Source organism: Mustelus asterias, chromosome 5 (assembly GCF_964213995.1).
Source record: "Mustelus asterias chromosome 5, sMusAst1.hap1.1, whole genome shotgun sequence".
NCBI lineage: Eukaryota > Metazoa > Chordata > Chondrichthyes > Carcharhiniformes > Triakidae > Mustelus > Mustelus asterias.
The window spans coordinates 90,635,164-90,649,260 of record NC_135805.1 but is presented as its reverse complement, the minus strand read 5'-3'; the positions used below and the strand labels follow the sequence as shown (position 1 = coordinate 90,649,260).

The following is a 14,097-nucleotide window of genomic DNA, read 5'->3' as shown; positions in this document are numbered from 1 at the left end:
CCTTGAGGATTTTCCTTAATATTACACCTCGGGAAAACATTAATCTTAGCCACATTAATCAGAAATTATGTTGTGATAAATTCATGAAATAATGATTTCAAGTCCATGAGTCTTGAACTGTTTTTAATTATCAGCCAAGTTTTATATATTAGCATGTGCATCTTGTCTTTTCATACTCCCGTGTTTCAGAGTAAACGATTGTAAAAACTTAAGAAAACATGTGGGAGTGAAAAGAGACAGAAAATGAGCAGCCTCAGTCTCAGAAAAAAGATCACTGCAGTAAAACATACCGTACATTGATATTCAGATTAAATTAATTGTATGGAAGAGGAGTTAGGCATCAATAATAATAATTGAATACCTGCACTGAATATTCAGCTGCAATCAGGCTTCTCGGAATTACAAAGCATTCACATAAATAATTAAACCAGTTAAACAATTATCCACACATTTAAAATGTCAGTATTAAGTGAGCAGCAAAATGTTCCATTACCTATATGAATAAAATCTGCTTTCAAAGGATAGAAAGCAGATCTCAATATAGTTGAATCCTTCAAATAACACTTCAAAATCAGTGCGCAAATTGAACTCATAGTACACTGGAACGTCATGCTTGAGAAGTATTTCAGAATCCAGTATATATCTGTCAAGGATCAATATTACAGAAAGACTAAAGTAGTGTGTGGAAATAATTTACCATTCTGACTGTACAGGACCTCTGGTACTTCGGATATATGGAAACAACCTTGCACCTTAAACCGCAAAAGGCAAAAGTCACTGCATGCATTTCATAATTACATATAAAGATGTTCATAGACCTCAGTGCTAAATAACAGTTTAACCAATTGTGCCAATAGAGGGGGATGTAAACAAAGTTAAAAAATTGACCATCAGCCCTACATATCCAACATTTGAAGTTTTCTAGAAAATTTAGAATGCTACTGCTGAAAAAAGACAAGGTCGATAAGCTGCTCTGTGTCTTTGCACTACATATTTCACAACTTAAAACAAAAAAGGGCCAAAGAATACTGTGGTGCTGGGAGAAACATCAAAAATTGGCACCCGCTAAATATCTATTTTAGAAAAACAGACTAATATGCAGTGCATTGGGGAAACATTCAATACTAAATTTACCTTTTTAAATAAACAAAAAGTCAGTTCCACATGTTACCCTAGAGAGTGCAAGGATGTTCACCATTTACTCCACACAACACCTGGTTAATTGAACTTCATTTTAAGCTTATAATTTAGGGAGAAATTGTACTTTTTACAAGTTACTCGACTGAACTTAAAAATATAGCAAAATCCTGTGATACCTAGAAGCACACAAGCTCTGTGGACACCTCCCGTCACTCAAATATCTTAACATGACTACAGTGTCCAACAGAAGAACCCATTTACACCACCACAATAGGCACATTCTCCAGTAATTTTGTATTTTCCAAGTCAGAGTTTGTAATGTTACTCTAATAACATGGTCCTGGGTGTAATTTAAAATAACCTCCTTAAACAAGGATTCCTTCAATTCCATTTTTAAGCAACAGCGAGAATAGAAATGGTATCCTGCATATTTTTGTTCAAAACAATAGCTGGTTGGGAATCGATATGGTTCACACACAACAATCTTCACATCAAACAATTATTAAGCTATGTTCCACTGGACACAATCTCACTTCTGCAAAAAAGATGGAAACTAGAGGGGAAAATAAAATAGACTGTAAAACAGCTAGATGATAGTAACCTTATCATAGCCAACAAACAATGACGTCTCTAATAAATGTTGTAGTAATTCTGAGAGTAGCAATTAAGTTACTTTCTGTATGAATTACACAGTGATGCTTGAAACCATAAATAATCAGACCTTATGGGATCTGGTACAAAACGTGTTTGTTTCTAGTGCTATACAACTGCTTTCATTTCTAACGGCTTCTCTTCAAATTATATACCAAAAACTTCCTACAAAGATGTTGCATCCCAGTATCCCATGTCTAAGTATACAGGCAAGAAACGGTTTCCAAACCACAGCTAGATCACTGTCTCCCATTTGAACCAATGCACTCTGAATAGTCGCTTCTAAGAGTTCATTCTACAAGTTCAACAATGAATAAATTACACGCACTGAACCAAAGCTGAAGATCAAGAAAAATGATAATTGAATAGAGTTGCACCTTTCAAAGATATAGTCTAGTTGACTGTCAAACTATTTGTCATAGACTCCTTCGAACACTGAATACAAACCATAAGTGGGCTTGGAAAAACACGTGGTTTGGTCGAAAATTGTGTGGTCGAATTGAACACTTATTTACTTATGATCTGAAGTTCAGCTTCAAACTGATTTAATGACACCAAAGCTGAACTTTGGGTATTCATCCCTAAGAATACTGACATTAGTATAAAATATCAGAAATAAACATGTGAACGAAAGGTGAAATATTAAATATGAAAAAACATGATTTGTCCAAGCCTGCAAAAGGTGGATAATGCACAAAAGCGGTTCAAATTTCCCTATTTTTATACTACATGCAGGTAAAACAGTCAAACAAAAAGGGTTTAATAATGTCAATGTTAGTACAATAGTTTAATCAGTTGTTTCATGTTCGGAGACAAACTATTGATAGAATTGTATGCAACTACAACACAACTTTGAATTATAAATTAAATCGATGCACTATGCAGATTTGCAAGCATCATATGGAAGATATAATATATTTAAATTTTTATCTTCATGATAAATTAATTTGGGCCAGTTGAATTGTTTTAAACTGAAACTGGAATCAGTTCAAAGTGATTAGTATGAGATAGTAAACAAAATATTAGAACTGATACTATTCTACTGGTCCAAACTACATTTTGAACAGAAATTACAATGATGTAATAAGAAAATGTATATTGCAATGTTTTATTATGACAAGCTTCACCAAGAGATACAGTACCTCTATGGAAAAGAGACCACTGAAAATTGTACTTAACACACAAGGAGCCATCAAATTGGATTAACAAGAGTACGAATTCTTACACCATGAAGCACATCTGTCTGAACATTTCCCCCATCCCTCGACTGACAGTAATTGCCAAAATACGAAAATACACAGAATATATTCATTGCCTTTGCTAAACAGAGTTTAGGTACAAAACCTCTGGTTTTGTAAACTGTGTTTTGTAAACTAAACACAATTACTGCGAATCATGCTTGTTCCTTCCAAGTATACCTTGCTCTGAGGCTTTTAGTATACTCTTCATTCAAGCACAATCCTCCATTGAAGAAAACTATTTATAGTAGAAAATCGGCATGCATTCACCACCACAAAACTGAATATTTGAAACAAAAAAGTGAAAACAGCAATTTGAGGTTTTGATTTGTTTCTGATAATCGACTGTTTAAAAACTACTTTACATTTTCATTCAATTCTCTTCATAAATGATATAACTTACTCATTCAAAAAAAAACTTTTAAATACATGCTTTTAATAAGGACTGTGGCAAACTCCTACATTCTAGGCTCCATTATAATTCCAGCTTTTTAAAAACCTGCAATTTCCAAAATCAGCAGTTTTGCTCAATTGGGCTTATAAAAGGCAAGTGAACATTCAGTCTCCAGTGTTAAAAGTGAGGTGGAATTGTCTTTCAGAACACATGTTGCAATAAAGATGTGGACAGAACTTCCGATGAGTAAGATGCAAAAACAATCACATTGCCCAAGGATTAGGTGATGAATCTGTAAAATGAAAGTCTGCCGAAATATGTCTTTGCCTGTCTTCTTGGATACAAGTTACTGTCTACTTTATTGAAGACTCCAATGGTATAATAGAACTTCACTGAAAGGAGCATCACACCAAAGAAAAAAAATCCAGTGCCAGCCAATTGCACACAATCTTTGCTTGTGCACAGTTAATGTATATTTACATACTTAATTGAGTTAAACCTTTATCAGTCAATCTCTTATAAAACAATATTTTAATACTTATAGAGGGAGCATCTGAATCTTCTGTTTTCTATTGTTGGTGATGGTGGTAGTGGACACAGTTTGCAGTGATGGTTGAAGCACTCACAGGCTGCTGGGGTGATCATTCTTTACAATACTTCAGAAGCCTGCAAGCCAATTTTCTGTTCCTCCTCTAGTCATTCTGTATTCGGTTTCTTCAGTGAGAAGACGTAAATGTTAAAATGTTTGCTCAGCTGATTCACCTGTGTACGACAAAATGAGAATACTGCACTCAAATTTTTTTAAGTTTTCAGTTCCTAGAAAATGACATTTAATTCCTGCTTCCATTTTCAATTGAAAAAGGGACAGGATATTTGTGGTATTTTACTTTCATTACAAACTGTTCTGAAACTGCCTAGGGCTATTTGCACATTCACCCACGTTGAGCAATTTATTTTAACTCAATGTTTGGTCACTCATGGCTGGAATGTTTCCCACATCAGTCTCCCTTTCATCACAATAGTGTTGCACCCCTGTTTGTCAGTTCACCAGTTTGAAAGGCATGTTTCCCCAGGGAAAAGTGTACATTTTCTCTAATTCACTAATATACATGGCTGCTGCGATCACAAGAACCAAAGATATAGAGACAAAACTCAGTCACAAGAACAAAAGCACAACTATGGAAATCATTAATACTTAAGACATCTTAAAAATTTGCCTAGCTCAAAGCCAAAAAGCTCCAAATACCCAACTTGATGCAACAATGCAGTGAAAATATACCCAATTAAACTGACATAAATCTTCTCAGTAATGGAGAGGTTAATCAGAAACAAAACTAAACAGCAGCAAAGAGGGACCATGTTTATCTCATCATTCTGGGCCACTTTCTAAGCTCCAGAAGTGTATGCTAATTCACTGAGCTAGCCAGCATCTAAAATTCTAATTTAATTCTAAAATTAAAATGGAAATTACCAACAATCATTGTTGGTAAATAGGTTTTTAATCTTTATCTTTCTATAATATTTCCTTTTAAAGCTACTGTGTCCTATGAACTACAATTAAAGGCAATTATTTAACTACTGCATAACTAGAAATTTTATAAAGTGGCAAAATACACAATCTACTCACCACACATACTCCATAGTGAATATGGGCAAGGGTTATTACTGTTGTCAAAACAATAAGAAGATGATATTCTTTGTCTTGTAGGATACCCGAGATCACAAAGATCACACCAGCAACCAAGGGTAGGAGAAGCCAACTGAGGGGCTGGCAACGAGTGTTACTCATTTGGCAAACTATGAGCTTACACTGCAGGGTAGAAGAAAACAAGCAATTACTTACATTTATACAAGTAAAGGACAAGAGCGCTTCTTTATAATCCAAAAAAATTACCAATATTTCAAAAAAATGGACAGGGAACCTTCCTGATGAACGAGCCAAGTTCTAAGCTTATCCAATAAGAACATTTGTTTCTTTTACTTTTATGGGCGGCACGGTAGCACAGTGGTTAGCACTGCTGCTTCACAGCTCCAGGGTCCCGGGTTCGATTCCCGGCTCGGGTCACTGTCTGTGTGGAGTTTGCACATTCTCCTCGTGTCTACGTGGGTTTCCTCCGGGTGCTCCAGTTTCCTCCCACAGTCCAAAGATGTGCGGGTTAGGTTGATTGGCCAGGTTAAAAAAAAATTGCCCCTTAGAGTCCTGGGATGCGTAGGTTAGAGGGATTAGCGGGTAAATATGTGGGGGTAGGGCCTGGGTGGGATTGTGGTCGGTGCAGACTCGATGGGCCGAATGGCCTCCTTCTGCACTGTAGGGTTTCTATGATTCTATGATTCTATGGTGTTTTGCACTCTGTGGGAATTTATGCTTAATCACCTGCTGTGTTTGAATACAGAGTCATGATTGTGCTTCAGAAATGTTATGGCAGATGAACACACTGCATCAATGCAATTTTCTTATAGATTATAGAAACAAGAGTAGTGAAAATTGGTCTGTAACTTCCTGGCTCCCAAGCATTGGATTGGGGGGGGGGGGGGGGAATCCCACTTGCAAGTTCCCAGGGAACTCCCCTGGACAACTACACTGGGAACTGGCTTTTCCAGTTCCACTAACAGTGAGCAGGGATAAAACTATTTCTAACTTCAACATAACTATTTTAAAGATCCAGAATGTCTCCCAAACGGCGAAGCACAAGAGACTCCTGACATCCCCTCTGCCCCCCAACAATTAGTGCCATAAAAAAGGGGGTATTTCCTCCTTCACTCCGTGCTGGAGCAGGGAACGGGCTGCACTGTGTAAATCTCACCCGGCCTGAGTTTGGAAGGTTGGGCGAGACAGACACTTAAGAATTTTAGCACAGATATGTGGGTATTAGAGAGGCAATCCAACGCTAACTGCCACTCCATTGAAGATATGGCCCTTCCCATTTACTTCTTGGACATATAATGAAGACAATAACTGAAATGTATGCAATATCTATTGTGTGATAATGAGGCCACTCTACACTGTTGCCAACTCTCCAGGATCAGCCTGGAGTCTCCAGGACACTGCTGAACCCTGGAGAAAAATCATCAGGGCATTAAAAAAAGTCATTTTCTTTGAACATTTCTCTTTACCAGATATAAAAATATTGAAGAGTGAAAAAACACCTTGTTGGCTGATAGTTGAGTTTCAATTGGGTAATGGGTCTTTTTGCTTTCCAATTAGCATAGGAAGGCAGTACATCACAGGGTGGATGCACTGGCTGAACAAATGGCTGGAGCATGGGGAGGAAGAAAGGTGATGAAACTTCCAGGAATACATTTAATCACAGTTGGCAGCCCTACCAAAATTAGACATTTCCTGCTATAGTTATATACCAAGATTGCAAATTTCTAGCAACATTTAAGTAAAGCTAAAACATTACAAATTTTAAAAAGTGAAGCAACTTCAATAAAGGATACCACATGATTCCACGTGCACTGCCACAATTAAACATGAAGCCCCACGTAGATTAGATATATTAATGAGGTTCATTGTTTTGTTTTAATGTCATGCTGAGTGACAACAGCAAAGGATCACATGAAGCAGTTCAAATTGAAAATGATTGTGAAAAATCATATTGCTCTGTCAATTGTATGACATCCATTTATCAACTAGCTGTCCAATATTTGTCAGCCATCTAAAAAGTCTAATCTTAAATTACCAATGAATATCAATCTTAAACATTGATCTTAACAGTAAATTTCATATCGAATTACTGTGACATATGAACTGCCTTTATAGCCTCAACAACCTTATTTAAATTGCCAATAAACTCCCATCTACAAACTGTTACCTTACTCAAAACTTAAGTACTGCTAACTGCATTTGAGGATAAGCAATAGGTGCTAATGTATAATTTGTTGTCCAACTTCTTTCATGATTTGGCAAAAACGAGTTACTCAGGAGCTTGCATGTATTCTAACTGGAGGTTCATATAGCTGATAAAGTTCAAACTGTTTAATTTAGACCAGTTTGTTAAGACAAGTTGTGGTTCGCCTTCACTTCTAGACACAAATCCAGTCAAACATTATATAGAATATAATAAATCCCAGTGTTCTTACAACCTAAATTGCCCTTGTGGTCAATGCCATTTAAAGATAATCATGAACCTAAATTGTTGAAATGACCACTGGTCAATCTTGTTTTTTGCCACCTTACTGGGGGAGGATTTTCTGGAAACGGTCACAATTTTTATTACAGAAACACAAAATTTGAGAATTTCCTGCTTATTAAAAAAGTATCCAACAATTTAGTATGAACATTCAAGATTACCCATCCAAAGTGCGGGTGTAGTTAATATCCAACATGTGTCAATCAGTAAAGATTGTTAGATAATGGTAAACAAATCTCCCTGTTTACACAAAGTAACCAATATAAAAAGAGAGCCACACCTACTGGATACAGAACAACATTCTGAAAGTCCATCCAGGTTATATATAGTGTTTGAAACTGCACACTGCTGCATGAATATGTTACATTCATTTAAATTATGCAAGTGAGCTCCCAACCCCTCAAAAAAAAATGTAAACCAATGCAAAAATAAAATCAGTCAAGATTGTGCTTCACTAACAAGTGCATTAGCATGGACTACTCGGATTATCCTCAATTGGAAACTAATTGAGGTAACAAAGAAAATTAGAGAAATTTCACTGATAAAATGGTTGGCATCAGTCCTGCAACTTTCAGGCAATATTTGATATACATCATTTTTAATCTCAAATAGGAGGGGCAGCATGGCCTGGAGCAGAAAGTTAACATTGTTGAGAATAGCCTCAAAGATTTATCCAATTAGCACTTAATTGATGAGAAACAAAAAAATGATAAACATTCACATATGAATAGGTCTGTAAATAATACATCTTTAGATGGGTTGCTGCCATTGACAACCATGCTGCAAATACATCAGAAGTAATGATGAAAGATAAATTTCCTTTAATGTGCTATTTAGGAAATACATGACCATTTCCGTTCCTGAGGATTTATTTCCCCTTAATGTCCACTATCTTACAAAATATAGTGCCACTGAATGCTGTACATTAACTGCTACTCCAGCAGCGCCTCTTTTCATGCATCTCTCAGCAATTAGCTTAAAAGTAACAATCACGCTATCTTCCTATTAACCATGAGAAATCCTACAAATAATTTGTATGACTGGATCTTACCGTAATATTAGAAAATGCTGTGCCAACCAAGAAGTATACTATTCTTGGATGTTTTTCTATAACATCATATGGTGATGTACAGACCCAGAATGTGCAGAGACCGAAAAGCAATATTGGTGAGATGAATGGCAGCATAGCTTCATAAAAGGAGTGGTGCTTCAGAGTGTTAGACCTATATGCTCTAGGAATTAAGGAAAACACAGATAATCAAAGTAGTCAAACTCTACCCAAGTTACTCAAATTTCCTAGACCAAAATATTTATATTGCTATGTTTATAACAGAATGCTTTATCATGCAGTACAGCACACAACACCACAAACATGCAAACCTTGAGCTCAAAACAAACCCCAAAAATGATACTACCCCACCAAAGTTTTATTCTACTTTTGTTTTTGGACATTTTACAAAACCTCAGTTTCCAAGGCATTTCTTTTCCTTGTATGCACTTAATAACTTGGCCTAAGGATTACAGATGCAAGAGATCACCCAACAATATATCATAGCTAACGTCGGTAGCATTTAGAATTTCAGACCTCTTTAATAGGTAAGCATGCTGGATATTATATCTCCAAATTAATGTCAAAGAATATCAGAATAGAATAAATAATAAATGAGACTGATACAGACCAAATTTATGATTGAGGTGAATGACAGCAAGTGCTCAGTGAGGTTATTCAAAGCATAAGAACATAAGAACTAGGAGCAGGATTAGGCCATCTGGCCCCTCGAGCCTGCTCTGCCATTCAATAAGATCATGGCTGATCTTTTTGTGGACTCAGCTCCACTTACCCACCCGCTCATCATAACCCTTGATCCCTTTACTGTTCAAAGATTTATCTATCCTTGCCTTAAAAACATTCAATGAGGTAGCCTCAACTGCTTCACTGGGCAGGGAATGCCACAGCATCAACCATTAGCTTTTAAAATACTTAACATTTTTATAAAATATTCAAATTATAACATTAAGACTTGACAAAACTTTACAAATATGGAACAACTTTTAATTAATCAAAAGCAGACACTTACCTGAAAACATTATACAAACTCACAGGAAATGTGACGATAAAGGCACAACCTAGAAGATAGAAGTAACTTTCAACACATAAGCAGAATATATCCATTAAACTAAGTGGCCTATATTTCAATAAATTTACAATAGCAGGCTGAGAAAATCTTCACATCCAAGTCACCTAATAAAGAAAAATGGTATGTTTAAGATGGGAACAATGCTTCAGTATTTCTTGTGCTCAAGCATCATAAGTGGTTCATGACGCTCCATTTCATGCATTTACATGGTCCACAAAGTTTGGCCAATCCTAAACTAGAAAATTTAAAGGCCTGGATTTTGTGGTGATATTGACAGCAACATTGTCAGCATTCAGTATCCTTACTCTTCATAAACCAACAGCAACCTCTGGAATCCACACGTGTGGGAAACATGGATATCCAGAAGTTGCTCTAGGCAATTCTATGCTGCTCCTGTTTAGTTCTGATGAAAGGTCATTAACCTTTAATGTCAACTGTTTCTCTCGCCATAAATGCTGTCTGACCGGCTGAGCATTTCAAAAGAGACTTTAATGCAGAATATAATTGTGTTATTTTGCTTAAACGCACTCCTTTGACAGGTCTAGGCAACATTCCAGGGTCAGAAGGACAAGGTAGTAACCTTCTACTACTCAAACTGAAGGAATACAACTGACTGTCCTTCGAGAGCAGGACTGAGATCAAGATCATTCGCTCTGTATTGTTAGAAATCTACATTCTATATGAAGCAGAGGCAAAACCCAAGTCTGTTTTCATCATGCTTTATGAATTTTTAATACTGTTTTCATACAAATAACTCTTACCGTATTTAACTAAAGCTACATACCCAGAATCATGACACTGAAGAGATCTCTGTACTGGAAATTAAGGAAGATGGGTCCATACCAAGCTTCAACGCCGACTATGGCAGTTATGATGTACACAACTGAAATGGTCTGGAAGAGAATTAAGAGGTGTAAGCTTTTTTAGGCTTCTCTTTTGTGAACTGTTTTTCTGAAATGCTCTGTATTTGAGTGGTTGAGTGTGATTTATAACACCGAAATCATTTCATTATTAAATAAACATGCTTTATAAAGAAGACATTTTATAAATGGTCACCTTAACCACTGTAGTGAGAAGTTGGCAAGTCTAAGCCAATTAATTTGTTGTATAAACATTTTCACCAAATGGAATTGCCCATTCAACAAAGTAATCAAAACAAAATACCATTAATTGACATATTCAAGTTGCATCTTGAGCATATAAAAGTCTTACACACTTCCCACATTGTAGACATAAGGAGTACAGCAGAGAATTGAAGTGCATCTTCGCATTTAAAAAATTTTTTATAAACTAATATCCTCGAGGCGATGCAGTTTGGTCTTCATTAAAATACTTTAATTTTAAAAGAACAGATTGACATTTATAGAAACAGCTTTGATTTTTACTGAACTCTCAGAAGAATATGGCTGAACCCATACACAATGCCTTTCAAGTTCAACATCTCATTATGAGCACTCACCTGTTTTTCAGCAACATATCAAACCTAAAGATCACTCATTTGGGACTTGAGGAAATAAGCGGAGGTAAACAGGGATCAACGATTTTAGTGGCTTGGACTTTGTAGGTGAACAACAAAGTAAGAGTGCTCACTGCTGACTAAAAAAAAATGCCTCCTCAGAGAATCTCTGGTACGAACGTCACCTTTCAATGTGCAATTGATTCTAGCATAGTTTAATGACGATTCAAGTGTTGTGCAGCACTTATCATTTAGCTATCCATTGAAGAATTTTCAGACAAGCCAACCAGGAAATGAAAAGCATCAATCAAGCCATTTTAATTTGTTTTTCCCAGTGCAAATTAAAGTTTGGGGCAAACCATATGGGCTGAAATATCATGAGTCTTAAAAAGTTATTAAAAATCTAGGAATTAATCATAATGACAGTTAACAGTCCACAAATATAAAATTTACTTTTTAGGGTCAACCTGCACTTGCACCAAATCCTGAAGTGGTGGTCAGAGTCAGAGGGATAGAGGCAGAAAATTCTGAGTTTGCCTCAAAAGTACTCCAAATGCTGGACCATTTCAAACTGAGGGTAGGGGTTAAGGGTAGCTGATCAGGCCAGCTAACGATGCTGCACAGGGATCAAGTGATGGAATCATGGTTGTTCACAATTTACAATGATTTAGACTCCAAAATCAGAAACATAATTTCAAAATTTGCAGAAGGCACCAAATTGGGAGGTGTAGCTAACACAAAAGAAGAATGTGACAAAATACAAGAATACATTAATAAACTCACAGAATGGAAATTTAGAAAATGGATTTCAACATAGCCACGTCTGCGGTGGTGCATTTGGTTAGGAAGATTAAGGAGGCCACGTACGTATTGAAAAATAAGTGTCTAAATGGGTTAGAGGAGCAAAAGATTTCAGGAGGTACAGATGCACAAATCACAAAGTAGCAATGCCGGTTCCTAACACCCCAAACAAAAAGTATTAAGTTAATTTATAAAGGTATAGACTTGGAGTGAAAAGCAAAGTAACGATGTTAAAATTGTTTAGAAGCTTGGTTAGACCACACTTGGGAGTACTGTGCACAGCTCTCGTCTCCAAATTATGAAAACAACATCTAACTATTGCAATGTTGTGAATGTGATCATAAGGAGAATACCAGAACGAAGAGAATATACTAATCAGGAAAAGCTGAACCAGCTGGCATTTTGATGGAGGTAGCTTTAAAAAATATTTTCACTTGTGGGAGACATCCAAACTAGTAGTAAAAATGTAAGGTATTAACTAATAAATCCAACAGCGAATTCAGAAGAAACCTCTTTACTCAAAAGTATGGTAAGAACATGTAACATGCTACAATGAGTAGTTGAAGCCAATAGTAAAGATACATTTAAAGGGTGGCTAGATAACCACATGAGAATAATGGATTAGAAGGATACACTGATAGGTTTAGATGAAGTAAAGTGGGTGGAGGCTTGTATCGAACATAAGTGCCAGCTTAGACCAGTTAAGCCAAATGATCAGTTTCCGTAGCATACACTGTTCTATCCATCTTTGTATAACTATGTATCTATGATCTGAAATGCATTGGCTGAAGGGGTAGTAGAGGTAGATTCACTTTTGGCCTTTGGAAGAGAATTAGATAAGTACTTTAAGTGAAAGAAACTTGCAGGGTTAGAGGGAACAAACAGAAGAGGACTTGCTAGATTGATTTTGTAGAGCCAGCAAAAAATCAATGTACCAAAGGGTCTTATTCTATGCTGCAGCCATGTTATAATTCAATGAAATATCAAACTTTTCCAAGAAAATCTCAATCTTAAACTTCATTATGAATAATTACTTGCATAAAACTTCTAAAATTGCTAACTATTAGCCACATTCACAAATATTAAACCAAGAACAAAGATGAACACCCAGATTACAGTATCACTTTTGCTGATGGATATCCAATAAAGTGTGGCAGTTTATCAAAAATCAATGCACTTCAAGTGACAACTAAACACGTAGATAGTAGATAGAGTTATATTTGTATCATGCTATCACTGCACATCAAAAGTGTTTATAGTGTGAAGTATTGAGTTTCACATAACTACTCCATAAATCAAGACATTTTTATTTTTAAAGTCACTTACCACTTGACTAATGTCATATCCCCAAGGAAGGAAAAGGATTCCTGTATTGTACTTCTCCCAGTGGGAAAGTATGAAGGAAAACAGCACCACCCACAGAATGAAGAAAAGGGTAAGAACACTGACACCTGCCTCCCCACGTCCAAAGATGGAATAGACAGTGACTACAAAAAATATACACGCCCAGCTGTCCAAACCATGGTCAAAGAGTTCGCCAAGTGGAGTGCTGGAGCTGGTCCGCCGAGCTTGTTTCCCATCAACTCCGTCTGTCAGAAATTGATAGAGATAAACTGTGTTAGAGTCACCATAGTATTGCCCAAAAAGAAATAAACTTGGTTTATAACCATGTATTTTACTTGTATTCCACCTATCCAGGTATATAGCAATTTTTACAAATATCTTCCTCATTTTTCTTCATTGGGTTATGCAAATATCTGGTTAGGAAAAGAAAATCATGTAACATGGACTGTACATCTCTAAACAAAAATTTGTATTTATTCAACATCTTTAACATGGTAGAATACCCAAGGTGCTTCACAGGAGAATTCCAAAACAAAATTTGACATAGTCATCCAAAAAGATATTGTAGCAGATGACCAAACACTTGGTCAAAGAGGTAGATTTTAAGGAGTGCCTTAAAGGAGGAAAGAGGACAGAGACAGAGATTTCTGGAGTGGGGAGTGCAATTCCAGAGCCGAGTGCCTTGGCAGCTGAAGGCAAGGCCACCAACAGTAGAGCAATTAAAATATGGGAGGTCAGAGTTGGAGGAGCGCGGACATCTTTGCATGTTGGAGGCGTTTACAGAGATAAGAATTAAAGTCGA

At 36.4% G+C, this 14,097-nt stretch overlaps 1 protein-coding gene across 1 annotated transcript in view; it reads right to left on the bottom strand.

Moving 5' to 3' along the window:
- Positions 1-2,558: 2,558 nt before the first annotated feature.
- Positions 2,559-14,097, bottom strand: part of selenoi (selenoprotein I) — a 57,404-nt gene continuing 45,865 nt past the window's right edge. Inside the window, exons 5-10 of the mRNA XM_078213046.1 lie at positions 13,278-13,540; positions 10,479-10,587; positions 9,635-9,683; positions 8,608-8,788; positions 5,051-5,233; positions 2,559-4,185 (exon numbers count right to left, since the gene is read on the bottom strand). Of these exons, the coding sequence (XP_078069172.1) occupies positions 4,120-4,185; positions 5,051-5,233; positions 8,608-8,788; positions 9,635-9,683; positions 10,479-10,587; positions 13,278-13,540 (851 nt within the window). The 3' untranslated portion in view covers positions 2,559-4,119. The remainder of the gene's footprint in view (positions 4,186-5,050; positions 5,234-8,607; positions 8,789-9,634; positions 9,684-10,478; positions 10,588-13,277; positions 13,541-14,097) is intronic.